This window comes from Ictalurus punctatus, chromosome 7, assembly GCF_001660625.3.
Source record: "Ictalurus punctatus breed USDA103 chromosome 7, Coco_2.0, whole genome shotgun sequence".
Classification (NCBI taxonomy): Eukaryota; Metazoa; Chordata; class Actinopteri; order Siluriformes; family Ictaluridae; genus Ictalurus; species Ictalurus punctatus.
The window spans coordinates 6,800,366-6,813,944 of NC_030422.2; the positions used below are offsets into that span (position 1 = coordinate 6,800,366).

Sequence of the window (13,579 nt, forward strand, 5' to 3'; positions counted from 1 at the left end):
CCTGGACGGGTTGGTTTTTTTTTTGGTACTCTGTGGGCTAGCATGCGTCCTGAATGACGATACGCGTGGAAAGAAGATTTACTAGAGTACAGAGGGAAAGGCCCCGAGACGTCAGGACACTCTCTGGACAGCTTGAAACCTTGTCAAACGTCTCATGAAGATTTTCGAAACGAACATCTCACGACAGATTTAATCAGAATCTGGATCCGCCATCAAAAGACAAGGAGAACAATATACAGAGCTCTCCGGTAATATTGGCACCCTCGGTAGGTTAGAAGGCTGCGCTATTTGAAAACCGCACTGAGAGTTTTATTTCTCGACCGTGAGATGACATTTATGTCATTATGACAGATCTGGTGATGTGATTACTTCAGAATGCACAAGAAGAAAAACAGAACTCGTGTCACTATGACAACAATCTGATATATCCATCTCTCATAGTTCTCCTGCAGCTATTGCTGGCCCAAATTTAGCCTGTTACCCCAAAACACTTCAAATTCAACATAGAAGCTAATACTCACATCTCCGAACCCAGTCGGAGATAGAAAAAAAAAAAGACACCAGCCGTGAGTGAGAAGAAGTAAGGGTCCAGATTTATTGGTTCCGTTCCACCACACGAGACCCACGCCGATGAGAATTCTCAGAAGTGATCCGACACCCGGAGCTCAAGCTCCAGTATTTATACTGTACTCACACAGTAGATAACCAAAATATTTCAAAAAGACTATGATATCAATACCAATAGGGTTACAAAAAAAAAAAGAGCTCATCTACTTTACCATTACGTCTTGAAAAAGGACTTTCTGGATACCATTAGGATCGAAAGTGGAGAGAGACCAAACAATTTAGAGAGACCCTGGTCTCACTGTTATCTCGCGGGGGCAGCTTGACCCAGCTCCCCTTATAAATCTCTCCTCGTGGTTTTCTCTTAAAATTACGGCCTTCCTTGCGAGACAAGAATCTTCACCATCTGAATTATGAGTAAGTGACATTTTTCTGTATTTCTGGTTTATAATTTACTTTCATATTTGCTCGATATCTCTTATTTTATATAGTTATACTGCTTGCAAATGGTTTACTGTACTCCCTACTTCATAATATTACCCTTCTACTCTCCTAAATATCCTACTACTCTTTATATTACCATTATAATATCTTAATACTCCTTTTTATTATTCTTATAAAGTTATAATGATGTGTGTGTGTGAGAGAGTGAGTGTGTGTGTGTTATGTCTGCATGCCTGCCCTTGACTGTACGAGAGTGTGTGTTTGCACTCCTCACTATCAGCTCGCGCATCTCACTGCTGACATCTTGGTGCTACTTGACGTTCTTCGCAGCACCCCCTCTGGAAATGGAAATGCAGGGTTCCACCCCCTCTCAGATTCAGAATCCACCCCGTGAATGTGTGTATTGACGCCTCTACACAGACAGACCCTCCGCTTGACCCCCCCTCCAGCTTTCAGTCTGAGGATGGTGTCACGTTCTCTGATCTGCGCTCTGACCACTCTTCCCTCTTCTCACCCGTCAGTCCGCCGTACTCTCAGTGGTCTCCTTACTTCACCTTTGCTGACTATCCCATGTCCCCAGGACACACCCCATTTTCTTCCCCCTACCGCTCTCCTCACGATTACGCACCAACCAGTCCTGTGAATGATCAATAAAATGACATATTACTCATACTAGGTCTCCCTCATGTTTATTTCATGTCAGTTTTATCCACAACACTATCTTAATGAAGTTACACATAAAGGGTGAGAAGATTATTGATTCGCACCATGGACAGTGTGCTATCGAGCAGTAACAGTACAGGAAATCACAAATGATTGAATTTTGGAAGAAAAAAAAAAAAAGGTTCCAGTTATAAATACGTGTGTAATGTATGGACGATAAACGATTTGGTACTTTGCTGATGGTGGTGATTAACCTCGGACAAAGTCTCTTGGTGTCCCACCGTTTGTCCGGAGATTCACAGTTTCACGTGCCACACGTTCTCAAGACGAACAGACAAAAAAAACGTCTTTACTATAAAATAGGCTACGTCTTTTATCTTCCACAATCGGATAACTCGATTGGGCTTTCCCGTACAGTACTGTGCAGAAGTTTTAGTCACATGCCAAAGAAATGCTGTGGAGCGAAGACGCTTTTAAAATAATGAAAGTAAAGTAAACCTAGTAGTCTCAGGTAGAATCCGTGCAGTTTTAGAAGTAAGGGAACAAGCTGTACGTTTTACTGAGCGTCGTGCAGAACCAAAAACAATTCTTCTGGAGGCCGACTGTCGCACTGGCTTCTTATTTTTGCAGCCTTCATTGTGTTTTCTGTCTGAAAAGCGTCTTGCATAACATGCTGCTGTATTTACTGACAGACGAGCATCTCTGTGTAACATTTCATTTTGTGCTAGAAAACTAATGTTTGGGAATCGAACGCTTTTTTTGTACCGACTCGAAAACGTAGAAGTCATCAAATAAAATCCATAACCTAAGTTTGTACTAAAATAAACAACGGCAAACAAAAACACAGGGCGCTAAAACTTTTGCACAGTACTGTATATTCAGTCAGACAGCCCCTGCTACACAGTCCCCGTCTTCCTGTTTGTATACTGTATACAAACACACCGCTCTGAAAATCGCCACATATACAAGGCTGAACATTACACACGCCATCTCTCGGGTTTCTCTCCATGCCTACTTCTACAAGGAAGCTGAAAATTACGGCAAAGTAGAGATACTTTGTTCAGCGGCTACTAAACATGATCAAAGTCCTCCCCGTGCGTCATTCTAACACAAAGATGGAGCTCTCACTAAAGCCATTAGCACTGATGGTGCAATAATGTAGGGTGAATTTAAGGACTCATCCAGAGTGTAGATGACCCCATGGCCATTTCACTGAGAAATGGAGGCTCCTCTTAACATTTTAGGTCCGATATTATTAATGCCGGAGCATTTATGAAATAGTCATTGGTCTCAGGTGACCCCGGAATGTGTCTGAAGGTTCAGCTCAAAATACCCCAGGGATCATTTATTATACCATGCTGTAAATGCCCCCTTTTTGGGTGGAAGCAAAAACACGCTGGATTCGTATGTCTCTTTAAATGCAGATGAGCTGCTGTGCCCCGCCCCCTTTCCGGAAGGGAACAGCTCGTGCTTCGGGTACTAGATTAGCCGTGGAATTTGATAACGAATGATTTAAGGTATTTTCCGGGCACATTTCCTTCAAAAATAAAACTATTCCATTGCGTCTTCAGTGGCTCTGATGCCGGGAGTACATGAAGACTCTTATGTTCATTCTTACAGACAGCAACAGAACACTTACGACGCTTAAGAAGCTGAGACAGTCTTCTTATCACTGTAGCTGCTCCGGCGCGGAGAACATGGTGTGCGGATCACTCAGGGGGAGGGGCTATGCTAATAGTGCACAGTCTTTGGGCGGGGCTCGTTCCAACGTGACGTCACGACAGGGCGAAAATGAAAACGACTCATTTTGATTACACCGTTTATGATTTATGGGGAATATAAAAAAAAAGGACCGGTGGATTTTTATCATTGTAGGGTGGTTGTGTACACACACTTCCGACACACATTTATATTCAAACACCATATAAAAGTGAATTTTGCATAACAGGTCTCCTTTAAATGTAAGGTTAGATTATGAGCACTAGACATACACATTTTATGGAAAGACAAGATGATTCATTTGATAGAAGAGAGCAGAAAACTGACAGTTGGGTTTTGCTCTACAGCACCTTTCAGTGTCTGATGATGCTTTGTTAACGCTGTTTCACTGCTCAAGTCCTACAAAATGCCACTGATGTCAGCAATCAGGACCTAAATAGGAACTCCCGGTGGCACTGAAAGGTTCATCGGCACAAGAATGGCTCCGCTGCAAGAAATACCAGAAGAACCCAATCACTGGCTGATTGTAACACGGCGCAGTAAACGTTTTCGTGATGTCTAAAGACGTGCTGCGAATTATACTTCAAAAGGTCTTCGACATTCTTCCTTTCGAAATGTGTTAAGTCAAGGGATTATGGTTAAGAGCTCTGAGAGATTGTCACATCATATTAGCGGTGATGTCGGGCGTATACACCAATCAGCCATAACATTAAAACCACTGAGAGGTCTTACTGGAATTTTGTTTTTGTTTAGGTAATGTAGTCGGTTAGTTCGGCTTACTCTTTGAGCTGTTTTCACATTGTGGACAACTCTTGGTGGGAAACACTGCTGTCTCCCTTTGTGTTATGGAGACGTCGGGTGTGTTGTTGGGGGTGGGGGGGACTCCGGCTGGGACAGGCACGCCTTTAAGATTTATTTGTTGGAACGTCAGAGGTAATCCTGTCAAGAGATCTAAGGTTTTTACATATTTGAAACGTCTTCCACTCGAACTTTAATTTGAAAGTAGGAGGGGTCGCTATTTTAATTGACAACAGGTTACAGTTCAGTCCACCAACGCTATCGCTGATGCGAACGGTAGATATATTATAGTTGCTGGTACTCTAATGCAAAGACGGGTATTGTATACGCTCCTAACTTAGATGAATTTATTTATTTATTTATTTATTTTATATATATATATATATATATATATATATATTTATTTTATATAAATGGCATCCCATTTATTGTATACTTTATGGAGTTACAGACACTTCCCACTTAAATTTTTGTGCCTGTTCTTGGGTTTTATAATATTTATATAACCAGCGACAGTTATTGAGTAGCCATGATGAGCCGGGGGGTGGGGTGTGGTACTTTTAATTTTGTTTTCCTTTATGTTTTTGTTTGTTTGTTTGTTTGTGGGTTTTTTTCTTCTCAATGAAATATTTGGGAAAGGGAAGGGAGGAGAGAAGAGAAAAGGTAAATGAATCACATGAAAATGAATCACATGAAAATGAATCACATGAAAATCACACGAATCATATGAAAATTAATAAATAAATTAAAACAAAACAAAACAAAAAAAAACCACTGAAAGGTGACGTGAATAACATTGATCGTAATGAGACAATGGCACCTGTCAAGGGGTGGGATATATTAGGCAGCAAGTGAACAGTGAGTTGTCAAAGCTGATGTGTTGGAAGCAGGAAAAATGTGTGAGTGCGTATGTGATTGTGCCCTGCGATGGATTGGCACCCCATCCTGGTTGTCTCCGCCTTGTGCCCCATGCTCCCTGGGATAGGCTCCAGGTTCCTCGTGACCTAAGCAGTACAGAAAATGGATGGACGGCTGGATGGATGGATGGAAAACTACAGTAAGGTCAGTGTGTATTACAATACAAAAACAAGTCCACGGTGTGTATACTGCTAGCTTTTCTCCTGTTCCACTCAGCTTACCCTTCTTTTCTGGTGTCCCAAAAAAAAACAAAACATTAATATCATTTGACGATCTTTTCTTTATTGTTATAATGTCTCTGTAAAACGGCACGACTGTGTCAGCTAGCCAGACCAAATTACTTACAGAAAATGATTTACTCACCCTCAAGCTGTTCCAAACCTGTGTGCTGTTTTCAGTGCAACACAAAAGGAGAATTCTAAAGAATGTTTGCACGGCTATACGGAAAAGCTCTCATATGGCCACTTGGAGTATAGAATTTATGTAGGCTTTAGAGTGCACCTTTAAAGCTCATGATCACGATCTTCTGCCATTTTATAGGATAGAGCTGTAATAGAGTGGAAAACAGTGTGTGTGCGTGTGTGGGGGGGGGTCTTCTTTTATGTGAGCTTGACATGTGAGTCAATTGGGCTCTCCTTCTCGATACTTTTCCCAAGGTAGATAAGAAGCAAATAACATGGTCTAATCATACACACACACTGAGATGTTTTAATGTACTGCTGAGAGTGCCGTGTGATGCGTTGGGTTGCACTCATTCACCCATTGTGACATTCCCCCAAGCGTAGGCAGTGCGACACAGAGACTCACCATAACACTGTAGAGTCACTGTTGTTTTAACTGTAACCAAGGGAACAGGCGATCTGGGGACCTGTGTCAACAAGCCCAAAAGGAGTCAGTCAATAAGATGAATTGAGAATATTCCAGCAGAGTTGCTCAGGACATGCAGGATGGCCAGAGCATGAACATGTTCACAGTTCATTTCGATACAGCGCACCATTCATTCACCTAGGTTCATTCTACAACCGGTGAGGACCGAGCACATATTTCCCTAGAGCATGGTCTTTAAAGACGATAACAGGAAACATCCCGGTCGGTAATAAAAACCCTCCAGTAACAAAACTTCCAATAACATAATCACACCTTTGTCTACTAAATCTGTTGACACTGAGGCCAGGTAATGCGTTTAAACTTCCCGCAACATTTCAAGGTCTACAACCTGACATCTGAATGAGTTAATGCATCAGTCAATGCTAATAGGGTGGAAGGTTATTTAGCAGGACATTGAGAAAGCACATAGGGTTCCCACCTGTTAGCTACCAGCGCCACGGTTTGTTTTCCATTTCAGCCAAGAGTGTCGGTACACAAATTACCCAGGTGCTGCATCTGCCAGACCCCTACACGCTGCACACACCCGGTGTCTCCATTATGGCGCTGGCGGTAGTGTTTGGAAGTCATTTGGGAAATAACATAAATAGGACTGCAGTTGGAAAGCAAAAAAAAAATAAAAAATGATGCTTTCAAGCAGCATGCAACAAAGAAAGAGAGATTATAGTGGATTAGTTCAACAAAAACAGACTTCGTATAAGAACCGTAATGAACTTTCTTTTACTCACACACTCTCCGGTGTTACCCAGATGAGGACGGGTTCCCTACTGAGTCCGGTCCCTCTCAAGGTTTCTTCCTCGTATCATCTCAGGGAGTTTTTCCGCTCAATAGGGATAAATTCACACGCTTAAAATCTCTATCCTGTGTTTATATGTTTCTGTAAAGCTGCTTTGAGACAACGTCCACTGTTAAAAGCGCTGTACAGATAAAACTGAATTATGATCCGTGCGTCAAGTGCCATGAGATAGAGGATATTAATATACTACAGTTAAATGCTAAAGCACTATAAATGTCACGTTACAGACAAGTGGAGATGTTTTATAATCAAACAGTGTTCTTCTGCTGCACCTTTTTGTATGTTTATGTCTTTAAGCCGCCGCCGCCGCCGCCGCCGCCAGTGGTAATTCAAAGTGCATTACATTAAAATTATTAAGAAAATAAAGAGGTATTAAAAATATACATAAGAACAAGAAAAAGTAAGAAACACAAATTAGAGAAATGCAGTAAAAAGAATTTTAAAAATTTGAGATGCACGATGTATCGGCCGATAAAGGTAATTCTTCACGCCATGGGCCATCGCGCGATGGTTTAGAAACATCCGATGATCAGGGCGGATTATATCCCGTCAATCAAAAGAGGGCGGGAAAACACATGGATTCCGTGCCGTGCGTAAAGATCATTTTCGTTTCGTGTTGACGAGACCAGTTACTGTGAACCAACGTGTTGAAATGGAGAGAATAAAAGTTTTTATTTGCATCTCTTTCAGAATTGTGGAATTGATTATTATTCATTTAAAAGAAGGTATAAAAGGGCAGGACTGTCGGTTATCGGCCGATATCACTCTGAATAACCGGTTATCGTATCGGATGAGAAATATAGTATGGGTGCATCTCTTAAAAAAATAAATAAATAAAATAAAATAATTGTAATGGGTAAAAAGGGGAAAAGTTACAGAGCTAAAATGATCTAGATCGATCACTGGAGTGCAGCGTAGTGTTCAGTCAGTAAATGCGCGGCTAAATTGATGTGTTGTAAATGTGGCTAGCGTTTGAGCACATCTTACTTCTTCTGGAAGTGGGTTCCAGCCACAGGTGGCATAATAACTAAACGCTGTCCCACCTTGTTTTGAGTGAACCCTGGGTATTTCTGACTGACCCAGTCCTAATGATCTGAGAGGCCTGTTCTGTTTCTATTCAGTAAACATATCGGGAATGTATTTAGGTCCTGGGCCATGTAGTGATTTATAAACTAGTATTAGTACTTTAAAATCAATTCTGAATGTAACTGGAAGCCGGTGTAAAGACCCGAGGACTGGAGTGATAAGCTCAGATTTTTTGCTTGGGGTGAGAATCCTGGCAGCAGCACTCTGAATGAGCTGTAACTGTCTAATGGTCTTTTTGGGAAGACTGGTGAGAAGTCCATTATAGTAATCCACCCTGCTGGTATTGAACGCATGAACAAGTTTCTCTAAGTCTCGACTGGAAAAGAAACACCTACTTCTCGTTATATTTTGAGCTGATAGTAGGCTGAGTTGGTTATTGCTTTCACTTGACTGCTGAAACTTAGATCAGACTCCAAAATGACACCAAGTTTCTTTAGACCCCTGGAGTCAAGGTGCGTGTTCAGCTTGAGACTCTCATCTTTGTTTCCAAATACAACGACTTCTGTTTTGTCTTTGTTTAACTGAAGGAAGTTTGGCACATCCACCTGTTAATTTGATCAAGGCAGTGGCACAGGGAGTCTATGGGGTGGGAATGGTTAGGCGACGGGGCTAGGTAGATCTGGGTGTCGTCCGCATGCTGTAACTATGGCATGCAATTTGCTTCCTCTTTATAATTTGGCCTAGTGGGAGCATATACAGCTTGAACAGCAACGGTCCAAGGATTGAGCCTTGTGGGACTCCATACGTCACGGACGTCCACTCAGATTCATAGCTGCCTACGTTCACTTAGAAACCCCTCCCTTCTAGATATGACCTGTACCAGCCCAGGACCGGCCCAGACAGCCCTACTCAGTTTTCCAGTCTGCCTAGGAGTACGGTGTCAAAAGCAGCACCGAGATCCAATAATACCAGCATGGTTATTTTTGCCTGAATCAGTATTTAACCGAATATCATTAATCATCTTTATGAGTGCCGTCTCTGTGCTGTGATGCTCCCGGAAACCAGATTGAAAATTGTCCAAATAGCTAGTTGAGCATAGAAATCGCTTCAGCTGATTGAAAACAAGCTTTTCAATGATCTTGCCTATGAAAGGAAGATTGGTCTATAGCTGTTTAAAACCAAGGTTATCCAGATTGCTCTTGTTCACAAGGGGCTTAACAATCGCTGTTTTCCTGGATTTCAGAAAAAGTGCCTGAGAGGACTGAGGCATTTACTAAGAGATGTCGAAGAGATCTTTTTTTTAAAACACTTAAAAACGTTTTTTGAAAAAGGACGAAGGGAGTGTGTCGAGACAACTACCGTACTGTTTGGTCTAGAGTTCTGGCATCGACTTCCTCGAATATATTAACATAGTTGTGGAGTTGTCGAGGTGGGTGCTGTCAAACTTCGGTGCAGCATGAGGACGAGCCGATCGCTATCCTAATGTCATGAGTGGTTTTTTTTTAAGCAATGACGGGCTGATTTCTTTCTAGCTCAAATGGTAGATTCATGCAGCTCATCATTGACGGGGGTCCCCACCCCCCCACTACCACCCCGAGTGACGACCAGAACGCCCACCCGGACTTTATCAATTCCTTTGAGACTATATTTTTCGGTTCATTTCACTGACGCATCCGTAGCACGTCATCAGCAGCGAAAATGAAGTCAAATACAGACAGAGGTGTAATGATTATTGGCTGTATCATAAAACAAGGTCATTTATTTGCACCAGACGACTTTGGAGTAAATAATAGATCATGTAAAGCTAGGACAGTGCAATATTACCGTTTCGGAAGAACATCAAAAGGTATTATGAGGAGAAAAACAAACAAACTTATCATGGTCTGTATCACAGCGTTAACCTTCCATTTTCCCCACAGTGTGTGGTCTGAAGTAGAGACGCACAACACATTCATTAAAATATTTAATAGTGTGTGCAGGAAGTCTATTTACAAGTCACACATGAAACTAAGGTTATGTATTGCTCCCCTGAGAAGAATGATTCATGCACTGGCGATACTGAACGATTACGCTAAACAACACGCAAGAATATTAATATCTGGAAGGGACTGTAGCGGACCTTCTGTCCATCAGCGAGTCCCTGAGACCGAGCGTCAATATGTTCTAATGATCAAAATATATACTACACAGAGGGGGGGAAAGTAGGAAATGCACAGAGAAGCTTTTAAATTCATGCTTAGATGCTGTTCAGTGGCAGAACGCGTTATTGGGATTGAACAGATAATGTGTTCGAAGTGAAAACAAATGCAGAAATGAATAGGAAGTGCACTTTTTTTGTTTGTTTGAAAGCTTGGCTTTGAGAGACGGTGTGTGCGTCGGGACCGGGCTCCCGCAGGACAAATCAAATCTTCCGAGTGCAAGATGTTTACCTTCGCTCTGCGCTTCAAAAGACACCGAATATGACGCTCGTGGGGAGGATTGCCGGGGTGTGTGGTTCAGGACTTCAATAAAGTTGTTCTGCAAATGACTATTTGTTATCGTTTGTGAATGAAAAGTGACTGTTTTTACACAGTGTTTTCCCGTGTTTATGGGGCATAATTGTAGTGTCTACGTTTATTTAAAAAAAAAAAAAAAAAAAGCTTTCCTACACAGTGTGGGAAATAAGTATTGAACGCGTCAACATTTCTTTCACCAGACATCTCAGAATTGACTTAAGAAATCCGGAAATATAAAGAATTCACAACATTAAAGTCCATAAAGAAAGTGACGTGTAATAAAGTGGAATGACACGGGAGAAAAGTATTGAACACGCTAAGAAAAAGCAGTTCAATGCAAGGAACCAGCGGATATCTGTAAGTAATTATACCTCCTATCTGTACGAAGAACAGTCAGAAGAGCAGCCCAAGAGCCAAGGAGCACTCGGAAAGAGCTCCAGAAACACTCGGAGGCAGCAGGTGCCATCGTCACAGAGAAAACAATAGGCGATGCACTCCACTGCTCACGCTCACCCGCAAGACTCCGTTACTAAAGAAAAGGCATGTGGAAGCTCGTTTACAGTTTGCTACGACTCATTTGGACAAGCCTGTGAAATACTGCGAGAGTGTAGTCTGGTCAGACGAGAGCAGAATTGAACTACTCGGCTGTCGTACTGCACACCACGTCTGGAGAAGAAATGTCACTGCTCATCATCCTAAAAACACTACACCAACAGGGAAGTCTGGAGGTGAAGCATCATGGTGTGGGGCTGTTTTTCATCACACGGTACTGGCGGACTTCATATAATTGAAGGAACTGTGAATGGAGCCCTTTACCGGGAGATTCCTGAGAAGAATCTGCTGCATCCACCAGGATGATGATGATGAGACGTGGGTGGAGCTTCCAGCAGGACAACAATCCAAAGCATACAGCAAAGGAAACTCACAACTGGTTTCAGAAAGAAAAAAAAATCCAGGTGTTAGAACGGCCCAGTCAGTCACCTGACTCGAATCCAACTGAACAAGATTTAAAGACGATACGTTTAGAAGAACGGACCAAAATCACACCAGAATACTGCGGACCATTAATGTCTTCATACGGGACGCGTCTTGAAGCTTCATTACACACACAGCCCTCTCCACTAAGTATTAAATACATTTCAGTTAGCGTGTTCAGTACTTCCTTCCCCGTGTCATCCCTCTTCATTACACAGAACTTCATTCACAGACTTTAATATTGTGAATTCTTTATATTTCCAGATTTCTTGAGTTAATACTGATTTCTAGTGAAAATTTCATGCGAATAACCTCATCGGAAATATATTTACTGAAAATTTTTTCCAATACTTATTTCCTCCACTGTATATACACCACAACCACGTCTAATTTAAAAGTGAATACAGATGTGAATATTTAAGGCACTAAAACAAACACAGATGCAGATAGTAGCCTACAGTTCACACCGCCCTGGAGAAATGCACAGCAGACCAAATAAAATTGGTTTATTAAGTTCGTCTTTATTGGAATGCTTACTCGTATTACACAGAAGACGAAAACACAGAAGAATAAATTACACTGAATATCAATTCACTTTGGAAACTACTCGACCGTTTCACAACAAGCACGACGATGCACAATTCTACAAAATCAAAGTAAAGCCTCCGTGATCGGTGGCTGCACATAGAAAACTGCTACTGCAACTAAAAGAGAACTTCAAGTGTATATACTTACTGTAATGTATGGTATATATACATTAATCATGCTCTGTTAGCTCAGTAATCCTGGGCAGTCAAGGTGCTCTTATGAACACAAACACACACACACACACACACACACACACATTACATCAATACAGAGGATCTTTTTTTTCCCCCACAATGCAGCAATAATAGACACTCACACAACATCCACTGATGCAAGCACGAGCTCAGAGAGGGTTCAGCTGCGGGCGGCCACAGCCGGTGTGGACTGCTCTGTGGACTGCAGCTGTTTGCCCAGATACTCCCTGCAAAACAAGACACAATCGTTACAACCCTTTACCTGTCGCATCCAGTTTTATGGATTTCTTGAATCAGCTGCAGGTATGTAGTCTCGCAGCGCAGCAAGCTTTCAGCCACTTACTTCGAGAAGAGAAGGGGAAAAGACTTTCGTTTTGTAGTCTGACAAAGAGATGTTAATTACACGCTCACTTTCAAAGGCGGCCCACCGTGACATGCATGTCGCCGAACACACTACACACCGCGACTATAACCGACTCGCATTTCTGAATAATCTTTTATTCGCGTGGGAACGTTTTGTTCCAGGAAAGGATCCGGGCTATTGAAATCTGAAAAGCCCACTTTCATAAGCAGGACACGACACCGTTTGTACCGAATGAAACTGCTTCCTGTTTAAAAGCTTGAAAAGCCTGCCATCTTGAAACAGAAAATATTCCTGCCTTCCGGCTAAGGATATTTTGCCCGTCACTAAGCAGATGACTCGGGAACGAGGACGTGCGCTTGCATGAACACATCTCTGCTCTCCGTTCTTATCCAAAAGACGCCATTACGAAGGATTTACTCAATAAATGAATAAACGCGAAGCATGTCCTGCGCTACAAATGAACGCCGGTGCGCGGATCTACGATAAAGAGCACAGTGACGATACTTTTAGCGTTTTTTAATTTCACGCCTCAGCTCTGTTGAATTCTCAGATCTGATCACAAGTGGGTTGTTGATTCCTTTTCTATAACAGCAGCTCAGACGGTAGTTCAGGCTGTATTACAGATTCGTATATTAGTCTGCTCATTCTAATACGTTACTGTTTCTATAGTAACAGGTCATTCACAGGGACTCGTACGGCTTGATATGATTTAATCGGATAATAAACGGAAGCAGATCTTGATTGCCAGAACTTTGTAAAGGTCAGTAAGATTTCTCTAAGTATGTTATAGCAACGCGTTATGATGAAATCGTTTCATCTCGGTCTCTGAAACAAAAACGCAGGTTTTTTTCCCCCTCAGAGACGACCCACAAAACAGCTGCTGGGGCCGAACAGTAAAGTAAAGCGCTAACAACATGCTTCTGTGCACCCCTAATAATCCCAGAGAGAGCGAGACATTCGGCACTGCCTAATGGAACTCCAGCAGTGCTCCACCTCAATAGCAACACAAGCTAAAAAACCACGCGCGCACAGCAAGAGCCGGAGAGCTTGATAACCTGTTCAGGTGGAGTGCAAAGTCGATGTTTATCTGCTACGCGGCAATGGAAGAGCTCACCGATGCTTACAAATGACACCGAGAGATGTGAACATT

General features: G+C 42.2%; 1 protein-coding gene across 3 annotated transcripts in view; it reads right to left on the reverse strand.

Moving 5' to 3' along the window:
* Positions 1-11,784: 11,784 nt before the first annotated feature.
* atp6v1h (ATPase H+ transporting V1 subunit H) overlaps positions 11,785-13,579 on the reverse strand; it is a 44,542-nt gene continuing 42,747 nt past the window's right edge. For all 3 annotated transcript variants that reach the window (XM_017472883.3, XM_017472881.3, XM_017472882.3), the window contains one exon: positions 11,785-12,292. In XM_017472883.3, coding sequence (XP_017328372.1) covers positions 12,226-12,292 — 67 coding nt within the window. In that variant the 3' untranslated portion in view covers positions 11,785-12,225. The remainder of the gene's footprint in view (positions 12,293-13,579) is intronic.